Below are 16,685 nucleotides of genomic sequence, written 5' to 3'. Positions count from 1 at the left end.
AAAAAAAAAAACTCAAAAGCATATTTAGTTGTCAAAAATGGTTTTTATTTTTTAAAAAATTTTAACTATGCCAACTTATTTTTCAATTTTCTAAGATTCGTAGAATAAAAAAAATTTAGTTGGAAAAACAGTTTTAATTTTTACTCTTAGATTTTCAAATAATTACAAAATCACATAATTTTTTTTCAAATTTCTAAAAGTTATATAAAAGGTCAGAAATTTAAAAAAACAATAAAAAAAATGTTGTCTAGCTTTCCTATACAAATTTAGAAAATTAAAAAACAAGGAAATTTGTTTATAATTTTTTGAAAAATTAGAAATAAAAATGAAACTATTTTCACAAGTGAATAGTGAAAAAAATTTATTATTTTTTTATTCTCTTATACAAATGTCGCAAAACTGAAAAAAATAAATTAAGATTTTTATAGTTCAAAAAACTAAAAATAAAAGTAAAAATTATTTACCACAGGTAAAAATGACTTAAGGATTTTGAGTAATGCTATTGCAGTCCCATGACCATCACAAATCTATGCGGCAACATAGGTCAGGAAGGCTTATAGACCCATCGTCCCTCTTCTACTCTCCTGTCCTAGCACGTGGGCCTCTGATATCATGACTATGACTCCGAGCATATTCCAAATATTTTTGAATGATCGTGTACCGCCAAAACAGAAACTCCATATAAATATATAAATGTTCCCAGACCACTCCAATGGAACATTCCCCTGGCAGCATCATACCTTTTTCTTTCTCCCTTCTGCATTGATTGTATACTTATTGTTTGGCGGAAATGAAGGTGATCTCTGTATATTTGCTGGTTGTATTGAGTGGGAAGTGGGAACACGTACCCTTTAGTTGATAATTTGAAGGACATCCTTGGATCAGGTACTCTGCATCTCTTGATTTTGATATACCCAAAGTAAGAATTTGATTCTTTTCATTACACACCTGCATTTGTGCTTGTTTTTCTTACTTGAATGAAGGATCAGTTGTTTGAGGTTGTTAATGTTAAGGCTCTGTGGATGTTGTTGTGTCGTAGGGTTGTAGTCGTTTGCTAGCTATATTGTGTAATAATGGTTTAGCATTGGTGGGTTTGGTTCTATGATTTGCTATTTGGGGGGCTTATATGTTCTTTAATGCTTCTTTTAGCACATTGCCGAGAACCACCTTGATATTTATATTTGGTCTAGGAGAGATTTGGATTATTTGTTGCTACAATTGAATTGAATCCACAATTATTAAAGCGCAGTGGCAGGTAGCTATTGTTGAATGCTTGTGTCCATCTGATGTAGATAGTGTGATTTATGATTTAGCAGATTGTATGACATTTGATGGAGCAATGGTGGCTGTGTTGAATGGAATTTTGACGACCTATTTAATTTTCAATTTGTTGGATGGTAGTGCTGATGACGCCCTGTAGTTAACATGATTGCATTAAGAGTGGTGCATGATGCGGTTTAATTTGAATTTAGAAAATGTTGTCTGTGTTGGAGGTACTCCCAAATTGATATTTTTGAAAATTAAGATTTTGAGGCAGGGGTAAATGAGCTGCAATAGCTCGATGTGCAGTGCAGCAAACACCATTCATTACATAGATCATTCTAGATGTCACTGACCTACAATTTTAGTTCATTAGTCCTGTAATGCTTTGAAAAAAATGAATAATATAGGTGGTTTGGAGGCTGGAAAGGTCAATGGGTTTGAATTCTGGAGTGGAGACATTATGAGATTTAGATCATGACCATTGATTCTCATTGGCTCTAAAATTTTGTACTCTCAATAAGGCTAGAGTTGGGAGATAGCTCAAGCGCTCAACGTTTAGTCAAATATATATTAGTTATTACAAAAATATATATTAGTCGTTACCAGTGTTTTAAAAGGCTCAATCGAGGCTCGCCTCAAGGCAAGGCATGCTTAAAATGCCTTGAGGCTCAATCTAAATTACCAAATTCTAAAAAGGCTAACGCATTACATGCCGAGGCTTACGCATTTGACAAAAAGCATGCTTTTTGCGCCTTTTTAGTTGAGGCTTACGCATTTTGGGTGTGTGATTCTCAAGTTAGAATTAGTTAGAAAATTAACTACATGTTTGTATAAAAGGAATGTCATAATATGAGTTTTTTTCTAAAACTCTTGAACCTCAATCTTTCCAAAATAACTGAGAGTTGTCTCTTACATCATGAAAATAGTTTGAACTTTGTAATGGTATAGCTATCTCTTGTCATGATTCATGTCATGTATTAAGGTTAGCAATTTTTAAATGGCCAACAAGTATTTTGCAAAGTACATCTAATTTTTCATTTCTATATTACATTTGTGATTTTCTTAATTTTTACTTCATTTTAAATATATATAATTTATTTAACAAATTTTTATCTTAAAAAATAAATTCTCAAAAGGCTTATGCCTCAGCACCTTAAGGCTTACGCCTCGCCTTTTGAGATTTTCTTAATTTTTACTTTATTTTAAATATATTTAATTTATTTAAAAAAATTTTATTTTAAAAAAAAAAATTCTCAAAGGGCTTATGCCCCAACACTTTAAGGCTTACGCCTCAACTTTTGAGGGTTAAAACACCTCGCCTTATGCCTTCGTCTTTTAAAACATTGGTCATTACTGATCCAGAATCTTTTAGAGAGCAACAGTTTGGCTATTTATTGGTGGTCTAACTCCAGTTATTAGTGCTGAACTAGCGAACTCAACTCTTTGCCCAGTTTTGGATATTTGCTTGTCCTTGGTAATACATTGGTGCTTGAATATGGGTTTGCTATCTAAATTATGGACTCTTGGTTGGTGAGATGGCCTTAATTAATGAAATCTGGTCGCTGAAATAATTTCTTAATGAACTGTTATGAGCATCAGATTATTGTCTAAACTGTGGTATTCTAATTTGCAGTTGGAGCTGAAGCTGATGATGATTGGATCAAGCTGCTGTTGCCTCAAGTTGAAGGAAAATATATAATGGAGCTTATTGCATCTGGAAGAGAGAAACTGGCTTCAGTGCCTTCAGAAGGAACTCTGTTGCAGTTGCTGTTTCTGGTGGGGGTTGTGCTGCACCGGCTGTTGCAGCTGAGCCAAAGAAAGGGGAAAAAAGAGGAATCAGATGAGGTGAGCTTTCTACAATGAGAACCAATTGAAAAATCTTCAGAAATAATAATCTAATATCTGCTGCGGATATTTTTATTTCTTTTGAAGTGTCTCAGCTTTATTTCTCATTTTAGGGCAAGAGAGTGGGGATAGAATAGAGTGGATTGAATGACATATGGAGTGGAGATGTAATAGTTTACGAAGGAAAAGAGGGTGTTATTTAAGGGCAAGTGACATGCAAAAGTTGTTATTCGATCTAACTTGGACTAGTATAAGAATAGACTCCCTTGGACCTTGTCTATTCCATGTTCATTGGAATAACACCAGCTTTTGTACGATAATTTGCCTTCAAATGATACGCCTATCTGTATTGCTGTTCCATTCATTGTCTATTCCATTCCATGAAGCAACAATTCTAGTATGCAAGTGACATAGGACAGGAAGATGAAAATTGGATGGATCAATTTGGCCTTATTTGGAGACACTATCGAAAGAATAGGATCAAGGGCATCTTGGTTCCTAAGCATAAATATGTTTGACTTAGTTAATTAGTTAGAATTGTTTTATGTGCCATTTTGTATGTAAATAGGTGTCTTTGGTTTGGTTTCAATTTTTTAATTTTAGTTTCCTGTATATTAGTATGATTCTATCTGTTGATCAAGTTATTTATTTGAATTGAACAAAATAACTGTGTTTTTCCCCAAATCTCCTCCCTCCCTTACTCTCATGTCTCATCTTTCTTCTTTGTCGCGGCTGCCGTACCACATCAGCAGGTCTGACTAGTCTGTTTGGATAGGCATGTGCTATGCTGCAATCTAGCATTCAAGGGTTGAAGTTTAGTTGGTGAGAGTGGCCACTCTTTTTCAGGATAAAGTTCAATCTGTATCCAAGTGTGACTGAGAAAATGTTCAGATATAAAATTTAGCCATGGTCCAATTGAGTCACGTACATTTATCAGGAACAAGTTTAGAATCATGAAGTAGGAATTAACCTTTCCATCTTACAAAATAGAATCCTTTATCATGTCCCTTTATTCAGTGCCCTCTGCAAGTTGTGCTTTGACTTTTTTTCGAGGGATTGAGGTTTGGGGGCAATCATATTGTATAATTATCAGTTAAATCCCATTTATCTGATGCGTTCTACTCATGGCAGCACATGAGCTTCTGTCTCTTCGTTTAGAAACACAAATGTTTTGTTCACATACCATGGTTCTTTCAAGTTAGAAGCTTTTTTCAGATGCTATTTTATTTTTATTTTTCAAAGAATGAGGAACAACTTGATGTGAGAGCATTACCATTTTTGCTACGAAATGAAGAAATTGGATTATTGATTGTTCAGTAATTTGAATTTTTACTACATGGCTGTCATGAGTTTTGATTTTGATAATATCTACGACACTTTTTCCACACAATGAGTATTAATGGTTGAAATATTTGCTGTATCTGACTAATAATTCATTTTTTCTGCCGAACTTATGAAGCTTGCTCCTTTGTTTATGTCGAACCATCTGAGATATAAGAAACTTGACTGTGCTGTACAGATATGGAGGATTTATTTTCGATACGTGTTATACAGAGATTAAGTATGGAGAGAATGGTCCTAGTGTGCTCCCTGCCAAGAGAAAGTCCTTGGCCAAAGTGGTAGGGGTTCACACTAGTTTATTGATGCACATGCCAAACAACTTTTCAATTTGAGTGGCAAATCTTAGGACATATATACTTGTTGAAAATAGTTTTATTTTTTATTTTCAGCTTTTAAAAAATTATAAAAACATAAGAAATGATTTTTAAAAAATTTCCTATTCTTTTCCATATTAGATGGAACAATACAAATTTTTATCTTACAATTTTTTTAATATATGGCAAACGAGAAATAAACGAGAGAAAAAAATAAAATATATGGTAACCCATTAACAAAGAACTCATTTTTCACGTAGTTAACTTTTGATATTTTATTAATTTTTATTTAAATATAAATAATTTTTCACTTTTAGTTCTTCTTGTTATGGAGAAAAAATACAGTAAAGATTTAATTTACTTTTCTTGCTTTTCTCAAGCAAAATCATTGATTGAAATCTTGAAGGATTTACTGGCCGCAAACATTTACAAGAAATACTACATTAGACTTGTTCTTTTGCTGCTATGAACCATAATTTTCTTGAGAAAAATCTTAAAGATCTTTACCTCATTGGTTTTTTCAAGGCCAGAAATTGTTCAGTGAAATGAACACTCACATTTTGAGACACCATCAAAACAAAAACACAAGACTAGAACAAGGATACCCAAAAGGACAAATCAAGGTTGATGAACAATTGGTGCTAATTCCAATACAATCAAGACTAGAAGGGAGGGTGATTTCCACCATTTTTCCTGAGCTTACAGTTTTGCTTGTTAGGACTTAACTGGTTGAGCTTAGACTGCTTAGTGGAACTCTAAGGTTCAAATGTTTGAACAGGAAATAAACTATGCATCGACACTGACACCGACGACAAGTTTTGCAAAATTTTTAATTAGGTCTTGATCTATTCATCATGATCAAGCTCTGTCTACTCACAAGGAAGTTGTCCCGACTCCTGAGAGACGATCTTTTTCTCTAGCTGATGAAAAACATGTATGAAATTTTGTTAGTAACAACCCAATTTAGAACAATGAGTATTTAATTAACACAAAAATACCAAAAAAAATATGCATAACATCAGATAATAATAACTATATTTTCCTCTGTTTATCCGTATAATTGAAAAGAGTGAATCAATCCATCGATGTTTTTGTTACTCGCACCATTAGTATTATAAGGAGAAGTAAGGAAAATTAGAGAGTTAATGGAGAAATATTTTAAAATTTGAGGATATAACACAACGGAAGTTGTATTCCCAGTTTTGTGAAAACCTGGAAAGATTAATTTCACGATTTGAAGAAAAAAAAAAGTATGAGGATTCATTTTGAAACATCCAAAAAGAACAATGAGCACCTCTTGGTGCTGGAGGAACAGTGAGCAAAGAACAAGCTTAGTGGCGACTTAATAGCTAATGAGATCATAGTTAAGGTAAATGTCTGGTGTAATTTTAATCCTTAAATTTGGTATTATTTTGTTACTTATTCGAAGCATTCTTCTGGGTAGATTTCATACACATCGAAAAATCAAGATGATATTTAAGTTCTTCCGGAGAACATTTTAATTAACAAAGACTAGTACTCATTCAGCATTTTACCTGAACAATTTTGTCCAATCTGCCTCTCAGGTTGTGGAATTCATGCCTCAATCCATTCAATGCCAAAAGACACCTAAAGAAGTACACAAAAGGGCTCAAGCACAAAGAGAATAATTTTGAATATGCTATTGAAAATAACTCTGAGGCAATAAACCAACTGTAAGGCATTGGGATGTTGCAGTAGGAAAAGGGGGGGCTTTATTTTCTTACCCTTCTTTAGACTTATTGTCAATAGCTTGTCGAAGATCGACACAAGCAAGTGCCATGCGATGAGCACCGATGCTACAACACCAAATTGGGAGAAACAAGACTAAGCATTTATGTGATCAACAACTAACGGGATACATAGCTTATTGCATTAATTTGTACTTTGTAGCCATATATTCACAAGCTAGCTACCTAATTCCATTATTAATCCAAGATTATCTTATCAAATATCGCAACCAGTCTGTTCATCTCAATTGTATAATTCATCTTCGAGATACTAACTTAGAATTATATTAATTAATACATTGACCACTTCAACCGATCGATCGTAAATGGCATAAAACTGCACCAAATTGAACATTTCAACAAACGTATAGTGTCCAAAAAAAAAAAAAATACATACACAGATACACATTTACTTCTTAAAAAGTCTACATTTTTTGGCGCTACTTATTTGTGGACCATTTGGGGAAGAGATATTACTTGTAGGAAATGAATGCATTTAACAGGTAATCATGACTCCAATAGTTTTTGAGTCTATCAAAGGCTCATTGGTCCAGGGCCACATGACAGAAGAATATTCTGACGCGAAACCTCCATGAAAATTTCAAACTCTAATTATCAGGATCACTGTTCCTACTCAGGAGACATGACGGTTCGAATTTGGAAACAACCTTAGAAAAGGAAATTGCTATATAACTACAATTACCATGATGTGCTTCCCTTAAGTTTAATGCAGTACTCTTCCAAGTCATGATAATCCAAAACTGGCTGATCCCTGAAAGGGGAAAAATATTATGATCAGCAAACCAAATTTGCCCAATACAGTAGAAAGATAACATATGAAACTGAGTTGCATACATTAATTAGACAACTACGAAATTAATTTAAGACTTACAGGGCTCTGGTCATGTCCCTCAACACAGCTTGAACGTCTGTGCAGAAGATGGGAATTAATTCTGCAATGAAGAAGGGACTTGTTGTCTCCCTGAGAGAGTGAATTAGCCCAAATTGCTGGTCCAATAACCCCTGCATCCTCAAAAAAAAGCCAATTAATTAAATTAAATTAAATTATATATATTTATTAGTTTTGTTAAATAAAAATAAACTTATATTTGTACATATAATTATATGATTGTGTTCCTAATTAATAAATGATATTAAGGAGAGCCATTCTGGCATCCATTGTTTGGGTTCGTATCGATTGCTTCTATGGATATATGGAAGGATTATATATGAGGCTTACCTATAATAAGCAGTGTATTAATTTAAAGGGTTCGAGAATCAAATCATTCCATTTATAATAAAGGGGTTAACGAATTAAATAACAAATCAAATAAAAATTGGAGAAAGTGGAAAAGCACAGTGGCAAAAAAAGATGGAAGAAAAAAAAAAAAGCAAGAAGCTTTATCATTTAACACGCACACGCACAAATATATATATATATATATATATATATATATATATATATATATATCTTTCACAGACCCTAAAACCTGTCAAGGGAGAAAGAGGGAGAGAAACATAAATGGAAGTCGTTTTTCTATTCAATCATCATAGAAGTGCGTTAATAGGAAGTGACGCATTAGAAAATCAAAACCTTCCATGCAGTCATACACGTTCGCAGATTCCGAGCAACCACAAAACCCTAATTCAATTGAAAAACAACAAGGCATAAAGATCACGCACGGGCAACCAGAAATATCTCACGCGATTTTTTCTTGTTAGCCCTCGAAATTAATCATCAAGCAGGGAAGAAGAGAGGGCCAAAAGGGAAAGAAGGATTTAAAAAAAAAAAAAAAAAAAACTTTGAAACAGAAAGCCAGCAAGAAAGTGCATTTAACATACTTCATTCTGCATGTCATGGACCATGTCCAGTAGTTGCCTGTTGAGAGCTCCGCTGGATGACGACTCCATGTATGGCTGCTGGCTGATGAAGAAGAAAACCCAGAACCCTAAACCCTAAACCCTAAACCCACCAAAACCAAGAACTCAAAGCCCTGAACCTGAATCCGCCGAGACCCAAAATCCAAAACCCTGAACCCACCAAAACCAAAAATCCAAAAAACCTAAAACCTCTTAGAGCACTGTGAGTGTGAAAGTGAAAAGGATAACTGCAAACAAGGAAGACTAAGCTATATCTACCCAACACATTATCTGGGCTTTTTTGATATTGTATTTATAGGCACTTGGGAGAGAGAAGGAAGTTAGGGGTAGTCGATGACTATTAACCATATGCAAGACTGCAACGTTTCTCGCTCTTGGGCTGCACGAGTGTTGATAAAGTTGGAGGGAAAATAAGCTGACTGGGAATTCCCTTGTGCCACACTTGCATATTGTCTATATTAGTTAGTTAATTAATTGCATAAACAAATTATTAATTGATTTTGTTTTTTATAGTATCACATAGTATATAATTATTGTGCCATTAATTAATTAATTATAATATATTTATATATATTATTAATTATTATATATATATTGCCCTACTTTGCCATTTGTCAAGGTAGAAAAAAATGTGGCCCTTCATTTTGTGGTACTTTAATTGAGCAGCTTAACTCGTTTCATATTAGATAGTTAAATAACCATTACTTGATTAACTATATAATCACCTTTTAGGGTTATGCTTTATATTACATTGTTAATTAATATGAACTAGTATGGAAGCAATTTTCCTTTTTAAGTATTTCTCTTTGACAGCTTTTTTTATTTTTTCTTGCGATTCCAAATAATTATCGTGCAAAATTCTATTTTATATTTATTAAAAAAGTAATTTTCAAATTCAAGTTAAAGAGAATTAAAAAAAGTCTAATCAAATTCAAATTAAAAAAAAAAAACGGAGAGTAATGAGCAGATAAGTAGTCAAGAATATTTTAAAAGTAAGATTTACCTATCTTTAAATATCTTTTTAAACTCGGATTAAATTGGTTGATGCAACGGCCGAATTTGGAGTTAGAACAAAAATTTTGGTCTATTACACCCCAAAGGTAAAAAAAAAAATTGAATCCACTAAAATACCAAACTAATTTCACCAATTTTCATATAAATTCTGCCAAAAAATAATTTTCAGAATAAAAATTATTACTTTTATTCAAAATATACATACAATGTGTATTGTGAGGTATTGCCCAAATAAAAAATAATACAAAATTTTTATTTATCTTATTTACTCTAAAATGTAATATTATTTGTTACATAGATATGACATCACGTAAGAATCAACTAATCGAGAATAATTATGTGTAAACACTCAAGACAATACATAAATCAATCTAAGAATATAGAGAAATATTGATTAACAATGGCTACTCCACATAGGATTTGAAACTCACAAATCACAAAATATTATATTGACAATTGACTAAAATGTAAGAGGACCTATATAGGTGGAAATTAGACCCACCCATACGTCTTATTTGGGCACAATTGTTAATGCGGCTTATAAAGGGACCCACGCCAGCCAACGGCTCTTGCGTGGGTCCAAGTGTTTACAATTGATGAGTTTCAAATCCTTACATGGAGGAACATTCCTCATAAATACTTTTCGTAAAGAATATATATACTATATGTGATGGTGACTTAAAAAAAGTCAACTTAATAGACTACGTCTCTAATTTATTAAAATTCTTAGTTTTAAGTAAATTACCATCTTAGATTCAAATTTTGGATAGAGTGTCAAATTTTAAACTTGCCTATTTTATTGATAACTTCGTTCATTTCATTATAACATAATTTAGGTACCTTAGTGTGGTGCAATGTGTTGTATCAGTAAGTTAGAAATATTATAGAAAAAATTATAGAATTATGACTTGTGAATTAATATATTTCTTAAAATTCTTCTGATTAGCTCTACTACATAAGGTCGAGTGGTTTGATCAAAGCATTATAACTTTGAACTTCAATATTTATTAGATTCCAATTTTTAGTTTTTTAATGAATATTTTTATTCCCATTGAATTTCATTCTATAATTTAAGTGTAACTCATCCTTGAAAATACTTGGAACCACAATTCATTCACATATTCATATAAGCTCCTAATAAGGTAAAATCATTAGGTAAGTAGTCATGCCATTCATTATTCCACCACTTTACTTCAAGTAATAGTAAGTTATTCATAACATTTATTTTACAATGTGCCCAATATAAAAACATAATGCAACAGCATTGATGCTATGATTAGTTAATGAATTCTATATATCAAATATAAACATTCAATATATCTTTAATTAAGACTAGCAATAAATTTAATTTTAACTGTCTTCATTTTTTTTTTAAATAGTAAAAATAAAATTTTCACTAATTTTTGGAAAATAAAAAAAATCACAGATTTAAGGAAAATAAATTTAAAAGTAAAATCCATTAATACCATTAGCATTTGGAAACATGAAATATATTGTTGCACGGAATTGAAATTTGTTTGTTGAATGTAAATTAGCTCAAACGCTCACTTCGCTAATTCACTTGGGAGTAATATTGGTAGAAAATTTGTTGTAAACTTAGGATTTAATTGGCAAAGATTAGGGTCAAATGCCAAAGGACTAGTAATTGAGGTTATTTCTATCTTTAACATTTGAATAGACGTACACAACTCAATTAAACGTGTACACGGCAACATACTAATTAGTTCGACAAAAAAGAGACTGGACGAGATAGACATGCGCACGTGTTTTGGGAAATATGAGCTGGGTCATAATTACTTGTCTAGTTCTTATTTTTTTAGCAATTTAGCCTTATTATAAATCAGACGTCGCTAATCCTACTTGTTTAATTAAAGCCTATTCTCATAATTTTATCTAAGCCAATTAGGCTAGCCTCAATTGAAGCCCGCACTTCAAAAGTGATCACTCTGAGATATGCCATCTATTGAGGTCATAAGAGAATCTTGGCATAGTGAACCCCTCCAACCTAACTAATTCTCCTAAACAAACCTCTCAATCTAAATAAGAACATGCATCATCTCCCTCATTCTAATGTTACCCAACACTCTTTATTCCTTGTTCCACAACCATTGTTAACTAAAGTATTAGAAATTTTTTTGGAGATGACTCGCAACCTTCCAAGGTTTTTTTTTTTTTTTTTGTGGTGTTGTATAAGGATATCACACATTGGCATAGTGTTGACTTTTTGAGTTCAATCTCTATTTTGATATTGATAAAAACACAAGTTACTTATGCGTGCATTTAGCATGTAAACAAGTCCATATTTCATATCACACATAAGGGACTGAAAAATGGAAGCCAAGTCGGATCTTAACGCTCATACTCCTGGCTTATTCCTTGAAGAAAATATGGAGCAAGAGAATAAGACACTTATTTTGTATTGTAAATGTATTTTAATTTAGTTATTGGGTTGTAATAATGCATTGCATGCATGATGTGTACATTAAGCTCAAGAACATAACCTTAGACTGACTTTAGGTCTCCAAACTAAAAAGATAATATTTATACAAACAGGGACACACTTGGGGTCAAAATTGGGGCTTTTAAGCTTAAATAAAAAGCTTGGGCAGACCGACCACATTTGTACTGGTTGCTTCGGTTGATCGACACTGCCATGTAAGGCATGTGCTATGAAGTCTCAGTCGATCGACCAGTTTAGGTCATATGACCCTTAGCCGACCGACCAGAATTAAGGCCTAGAAGTTAAATATTTGACTTGGCCTCAGTCGACCGATCATAAATGAACTTACCTTCCTCGGTTGCTCGAACATTGAACCATGGTCTTTTCACTGCCCATGGTCGATTGACCAAATAAGCTAAAAATAGCTCGATCGACCGAACCTACGAAGGTTCAAAAAATGCCCATGGCTCAGCCAACCGACGATATACTCAGTAGCCCCAAACCTTAAAAGTTTTTGAATGTATGTGAGGGCTCAGCCGACCGGCCAAATGCTCAGCTTACCGAACCTGTCAAATCAGTCGACCAACACTTTAATTCGGTCGACCGAACTTTTTTGTTTGCCGAATTTTTAAGTGCTTAAACGCAATTAATTCATCATCAATTTTTTCAGAAATACCGATTGTGTCCCCAACGGATCTATTTTTGGGAGTGCCTATATATACTCCTTCATTTGCCCTAATTAGCAACCTGATTAGTATTTGATTAGTAAATTTTCTATGAAATAATTTTTGTGCTAAAATCTTTCATACTCCCACATTTTACAAGCATATTTTTAAAATCTCTTTCTCATACTCATTTAATTACATATTTTGAGAAAGAGATCATTTTGTTCTTCATCTTCATTTGCAAAGTTATTGCATCTTGAGGATTAAGTGAACACTTAATTTTGTGGGCATTCTTTCATTCATTTTGCAAGCCAACAACTCTCTCACACTTGCATTGTTTGATATTGTTTTTGAGAGTTAACTAAAGTTTTCCCATTGTTTTTCATTCATAAATATATCTTAGGAAAACTCTACATTTACTTAAGAACTTGCATCCTTATTGCAAGTTTCAAAAGCTTGCATATTACTTTTGATATTTACATAACTTGCAAGCTTAAACCCAAATATCTATTGTGCTTAACATTTGATAAATATTCTTGAGATATTTGCTTAGGCCGGGTTGTAGAGATTCTTTGAATATTCATATTGCAAATATATTATCTTGAAATCAAAGGTCTTACTCTCACATATACATATCGATACACATATTGTTAAGCGTTTAACACAATGGTTATCGAAATCTCACTTGAGCTTAAGATCACATCATCTGTGTGTATTGTGCTTATTGGTGTACGTATCTGCTTAGGATAGAATCATCTCTGTTGTACACAAATTTTTTATTGATTATTTGTTGTATTCCAGGCGTGGCCTGAAGAGGGTGTACTCTACCTTGTGAAGGAGTGGATTGTTAAGGTTGGGGTCAACCCTGCAAATTTAACCTAGGGCTTCCCTCACCTAGTAAGGAGAGGGTGTTATAAACGGTGTCGCTTCACTCGTAAGTGAGCAAAGGTAGTGAATCATCTTGCTTGTGAGCTCAAGGCAGAGACATAGGTAGTATTGGCCGAACCCCGATATCATATCATGTGTTCCTTTATTTTCCACACTTTAAATTTTCGTACTGTACATTATCATCTATTGTCTTGATTATTTTACATGCATGCTTTGAATGATAAAGAAATATTGAGTCTAATATAACTGCTTTATTTATCTGCTCATTTTATTGTGTTGGGTTATTGGCATATCTTTAGAAAGACTCTAGGTTGTAATATACTACTTGTGGATTTGAACTTAACCTAGGAAAAGTTTTAAAATTTCAATTCACCCCCCTCTTGGGAATACACCAAAGTCAACAATTGGTATCAGAGTCTCGTTATACTAAACTTAAACGTTTTTGTAAAAGATCACGATGGCTCAGGTTGGTGTATCTCCATCATGCATGGCTAGGTTATCTACAAACTCTCAAATGTTTATAGTGAAAATTTCATCGAATGGAAATTTAGAATGACTATATTTATTAAAGCATTAAATTGGAGGATTTGGAAAGTTGATCATTATTACTCAAGGAAATGTTATGCCTATGAAAACCGTTGATTTTGCTGAAGTTCCCAAATTAGAAAATGAGTTGAATGAGAATGATATGAATTTAATACAAATAAATTTTGATGCCATGAACACTTTACTCTATGTTTTTGTAACGCTCCAAAAATAATTATTATAGGAGGATATAGTGAATGTAAAATAAATAAATAAATAAATAAAATAATAAATTTAAATTAATTATTTTAAATTAAATAAAAGTAATTAAATTAAATTAAATTAAAAGAAATTAAATAATTAATTGGTTAATTAGTTCATTGATTAATCAAATAAATAAAAGTATCATGATATATATATATATATATATATATATATATATAATAATTTAATATTATAATGTATACATAGTAATTGAAGCTTCATGCATGTAGGAACTTATAAGCTCAGACATGCCGTAAATTGACCATAGGGACTGAATGATCTTAGGATACCCTTCGGTCGACCGACGCCAGGTTTTTGGGCGTACTTGAAAAGATCTTAGGTCCCTACACAAATGCACAAAATAGTCCCCATATCACATATATTATTAGGAGAAATAATTGAATTAAAAATTGGACTTAATTGCAAAAATTGAGAGAGGTTGGATGACCGAACCACAGGAGTTCAAAACTCCTCGGGCGCCTGAACTATTGAAAAGTCAACAGTTAACCAAGCTTTCGGGCGATCGAACCTATATTGAGCGTATCTCTCCTAAGCACCCGAACCTGTGTCAGGTTCCTTTTCAACTACCCGAGCACCCGAACAATCACGTTCAAAATGGGCTCAGGCGACCGAATTGGCTGGTTCGGTTAACAGAACTTGGAACCGGGCACTGGAACCTACGAACAAATGCTATTGACTTTGGTTCAGGCTACTGAGCTAATTTTCGGGCTGCCGAATTGTTTTAAAACAATTTTAAAATGAGTATGTTCGGGCGACTGAACCTCTGTTCAGCCACCCGAACCTTCTTGGGTTAAAGTTATTTTACCCGAGGTTAATATGGGTTAAAATGGATAAATGACTCTTAAGTGTTTTTGGACTTTTCTAAGAATACCCAATAGGTCCCAAATGGTTATATCTTTGACATTGTCTATAAATATGGGTTTATTTGTGAAGATTAATATGAGATTAGCCAAATTCATTAGCACAAATCCTCTCTATCTCAAAATCTCATTTTGCCCAAAATACTCTCAAATATTCATTCTCTTGATACATCTTGATATTGTGAGAGTTTATTGATTGTTCTTATGTTTATTAGATAGTGCTAATACTCCCACTTATTTGATTGATTGTTTGATATTATTTTGGAGAGGTTAACTAGGTTTATCCCACAGATTTGAACATCATAAATCTTGTGTTGGGATAAACTAACAAGCTTAAGGATCTTTGCATTGTTGTTGCAAGATTCCTATAACTTTAATTTTGTTGTGCAAAATATTTTTCTACAAGAAAAAATATTTTTAAACAACTCTTGTGCTTGATACAATTTGAGAAAATATTTTTGAATTCGTTTGAATAATATTGCTAGCATCTTTGAAAAACTAATCTGATATTGAGATTTGATATATTTTGCTTTCAAAGATTAGCTTATTTGAACACTTTTGTGCTTGACTGAGTATAATCATTATATTGAGTGTAGATTGCACATATACACCACTGAACTTATAGTTCCTACATGTTTGGTGTGGATTGATTGTTACTTGTGCGTATTGTAGTACATACCTGCTTAGTTGAGAAGCATATTTCCGTGTACGTATTTCACATTTGTTGTATTCTAGGCGTTAGCCTGAAGAGGGAGACAAGCCCTATGGAATAGTCTCAGACTGGCTTAGATCCGGTTATGAAAGTTAGGTGCGCCATCCTGGTAAGGCGTGTTGGTTGAGGTCAGCCCCATTAATTGACCTGGTTGTATTAGGTGTCACTCCACTCATTAAGTGAGCTTTAGTGAAATCATCGGGCTTGCGAGCTAGAGGCGAGAACGTAGGCACAGTTAGTCGAACCCCAATAACATTTCTTATGCGTGCTTTTAATTTCTGCATTTTAAATTTCAACATATGAATGTTTATGTTTTACTATTGTGAATGATGGGGTTTATAGATGCATAGACAGACCCTAGGTTGAGTAATACTGCTATTAAACCAATTGACCTAGATGATAATTTTTAAATACCCAATTCACCCCCCCCCCCTCCCCCCTCTCTTGGGAATACACTAAAACTAACAATGGGGATCAATATGCACCTTAAGTATCTTTCACGAAGACTCGCAATTGAAGCTTCTCTTAGAAGCTAGTTTGGAAAGAGGATGACAACTTACAAGTCAAAGAGTCTTATGCTTTCAAGAAGTATTTATTTCATCTTAAGTTCTTAGACTCCACTATCATAATTATTCTAATTCCTAAGCACTTATTTCCTATGACAAACTATTTCCTAGGAACCTCATTATCTATATATGTTTTAAATGTTTAATTCTATTTTTGTATTTCTTTAATTTCTTAAGAAGCCATGTGCAACTCATGTAAGGCTATAAATATGTTATCATTTGTATTGTAAAAGGGGTCTTTGCATTATCAATTAAAATACGCCTTTGCTTGAGCTTATGAAACTTGTTCCTCTCCTTGTGATTGAGTAGTGTGAGGCTACGTTCTGTCTCCCAGGAGA

At 33.1% G+C, this 16,685-nt stretch overlaps 2 protein-coding genes across 4 annotated transcripts; one reads left to right on the top strand and one right to left on the bottom strand.

The window, feature by feature from the left end:
* Nucleotides 1-790: 790 nt before the first annotated feature.
* On the top strand, nt 791-3,792 carry LOC131166823 (large ribosomal subunit protein P2-like). Its single transcript, XM_058125412.1, is given in 5 exon segments — nt 791-832; nt 834-885; nt 2,897-3,013; nt 3,016-3,089; nt 3,091-3,792. Coding segments are annotated over 5 exon segments (321 nt in total). The 3' UTR covers nt 3,127-3,792.
* A 1,515-nt stretch (nt 3,793-5,307) lies between these two features.
* Nucleotides 5,308-8,760, bottom strand: LOC131166822 (histidine-containing phosphotransfer protein 2-like). 3 transcript variants are annotated; one of them, XM_058125408.1, is made up of 7 exons: nt 8,354-8,760; nt 8,106-8,153; nt 7,404-7,534; nt 7,215-7,283; nt 6,509-6,580; nt 6,299-6,371; nt 5,308-5,683 (listed from the first exon to the last, which is right to left on the bottom strand). In XM_058125408.1, the coding sequence occupies exons 1-7, from the start codon at nt 8,420-8,422 to the stop codon at nt 5,633-5,635; spliced, it is 513 nt and encodes a 170-aa protein (XP_057981391.1). In that variant the 5' UTR covers nt 8,423-8,760; the 3' UTR covers nt 5,308-5,632. The 3 variants fall into 3 exon arrangements, with proteins under 3 accessions (XP_057981391.1, XP_057981393.1, XP_057981392.1); XM_058125410.1 differs by lacking the exon at nt 6,509-6,580; XM_058125409.1 differs by lacking the exon at nt 8,106-8,153 and having other exon boundaries at nt 8,354-8,755.
* Between the last annotated feature and the right edge of the window lie 7,925 nt (nt 8,761-16,685).

The sequence above is a fragment of the Malania oleifera genome, chromosome 10, assembly GCF_029873635.1.
Source record: "Malania oleifera isolate guangnan ecotype guangnan chromosome 10, ASM2987363v1, whole genome shotgun sequence".
Classification (NCBI taxonomy): domain Eukaryota; kingdom Viridiplantae; phylum Streptophyta; class Magnoliopsida; order Santalales; family Ximeniaceae; genus Malania; species Malania oleifera.
The sequence above is the reverse complement of the archived record's forward strand: the minus strand, read 5'-3'. Positions and strand labels throughout refer to the sequence as shown.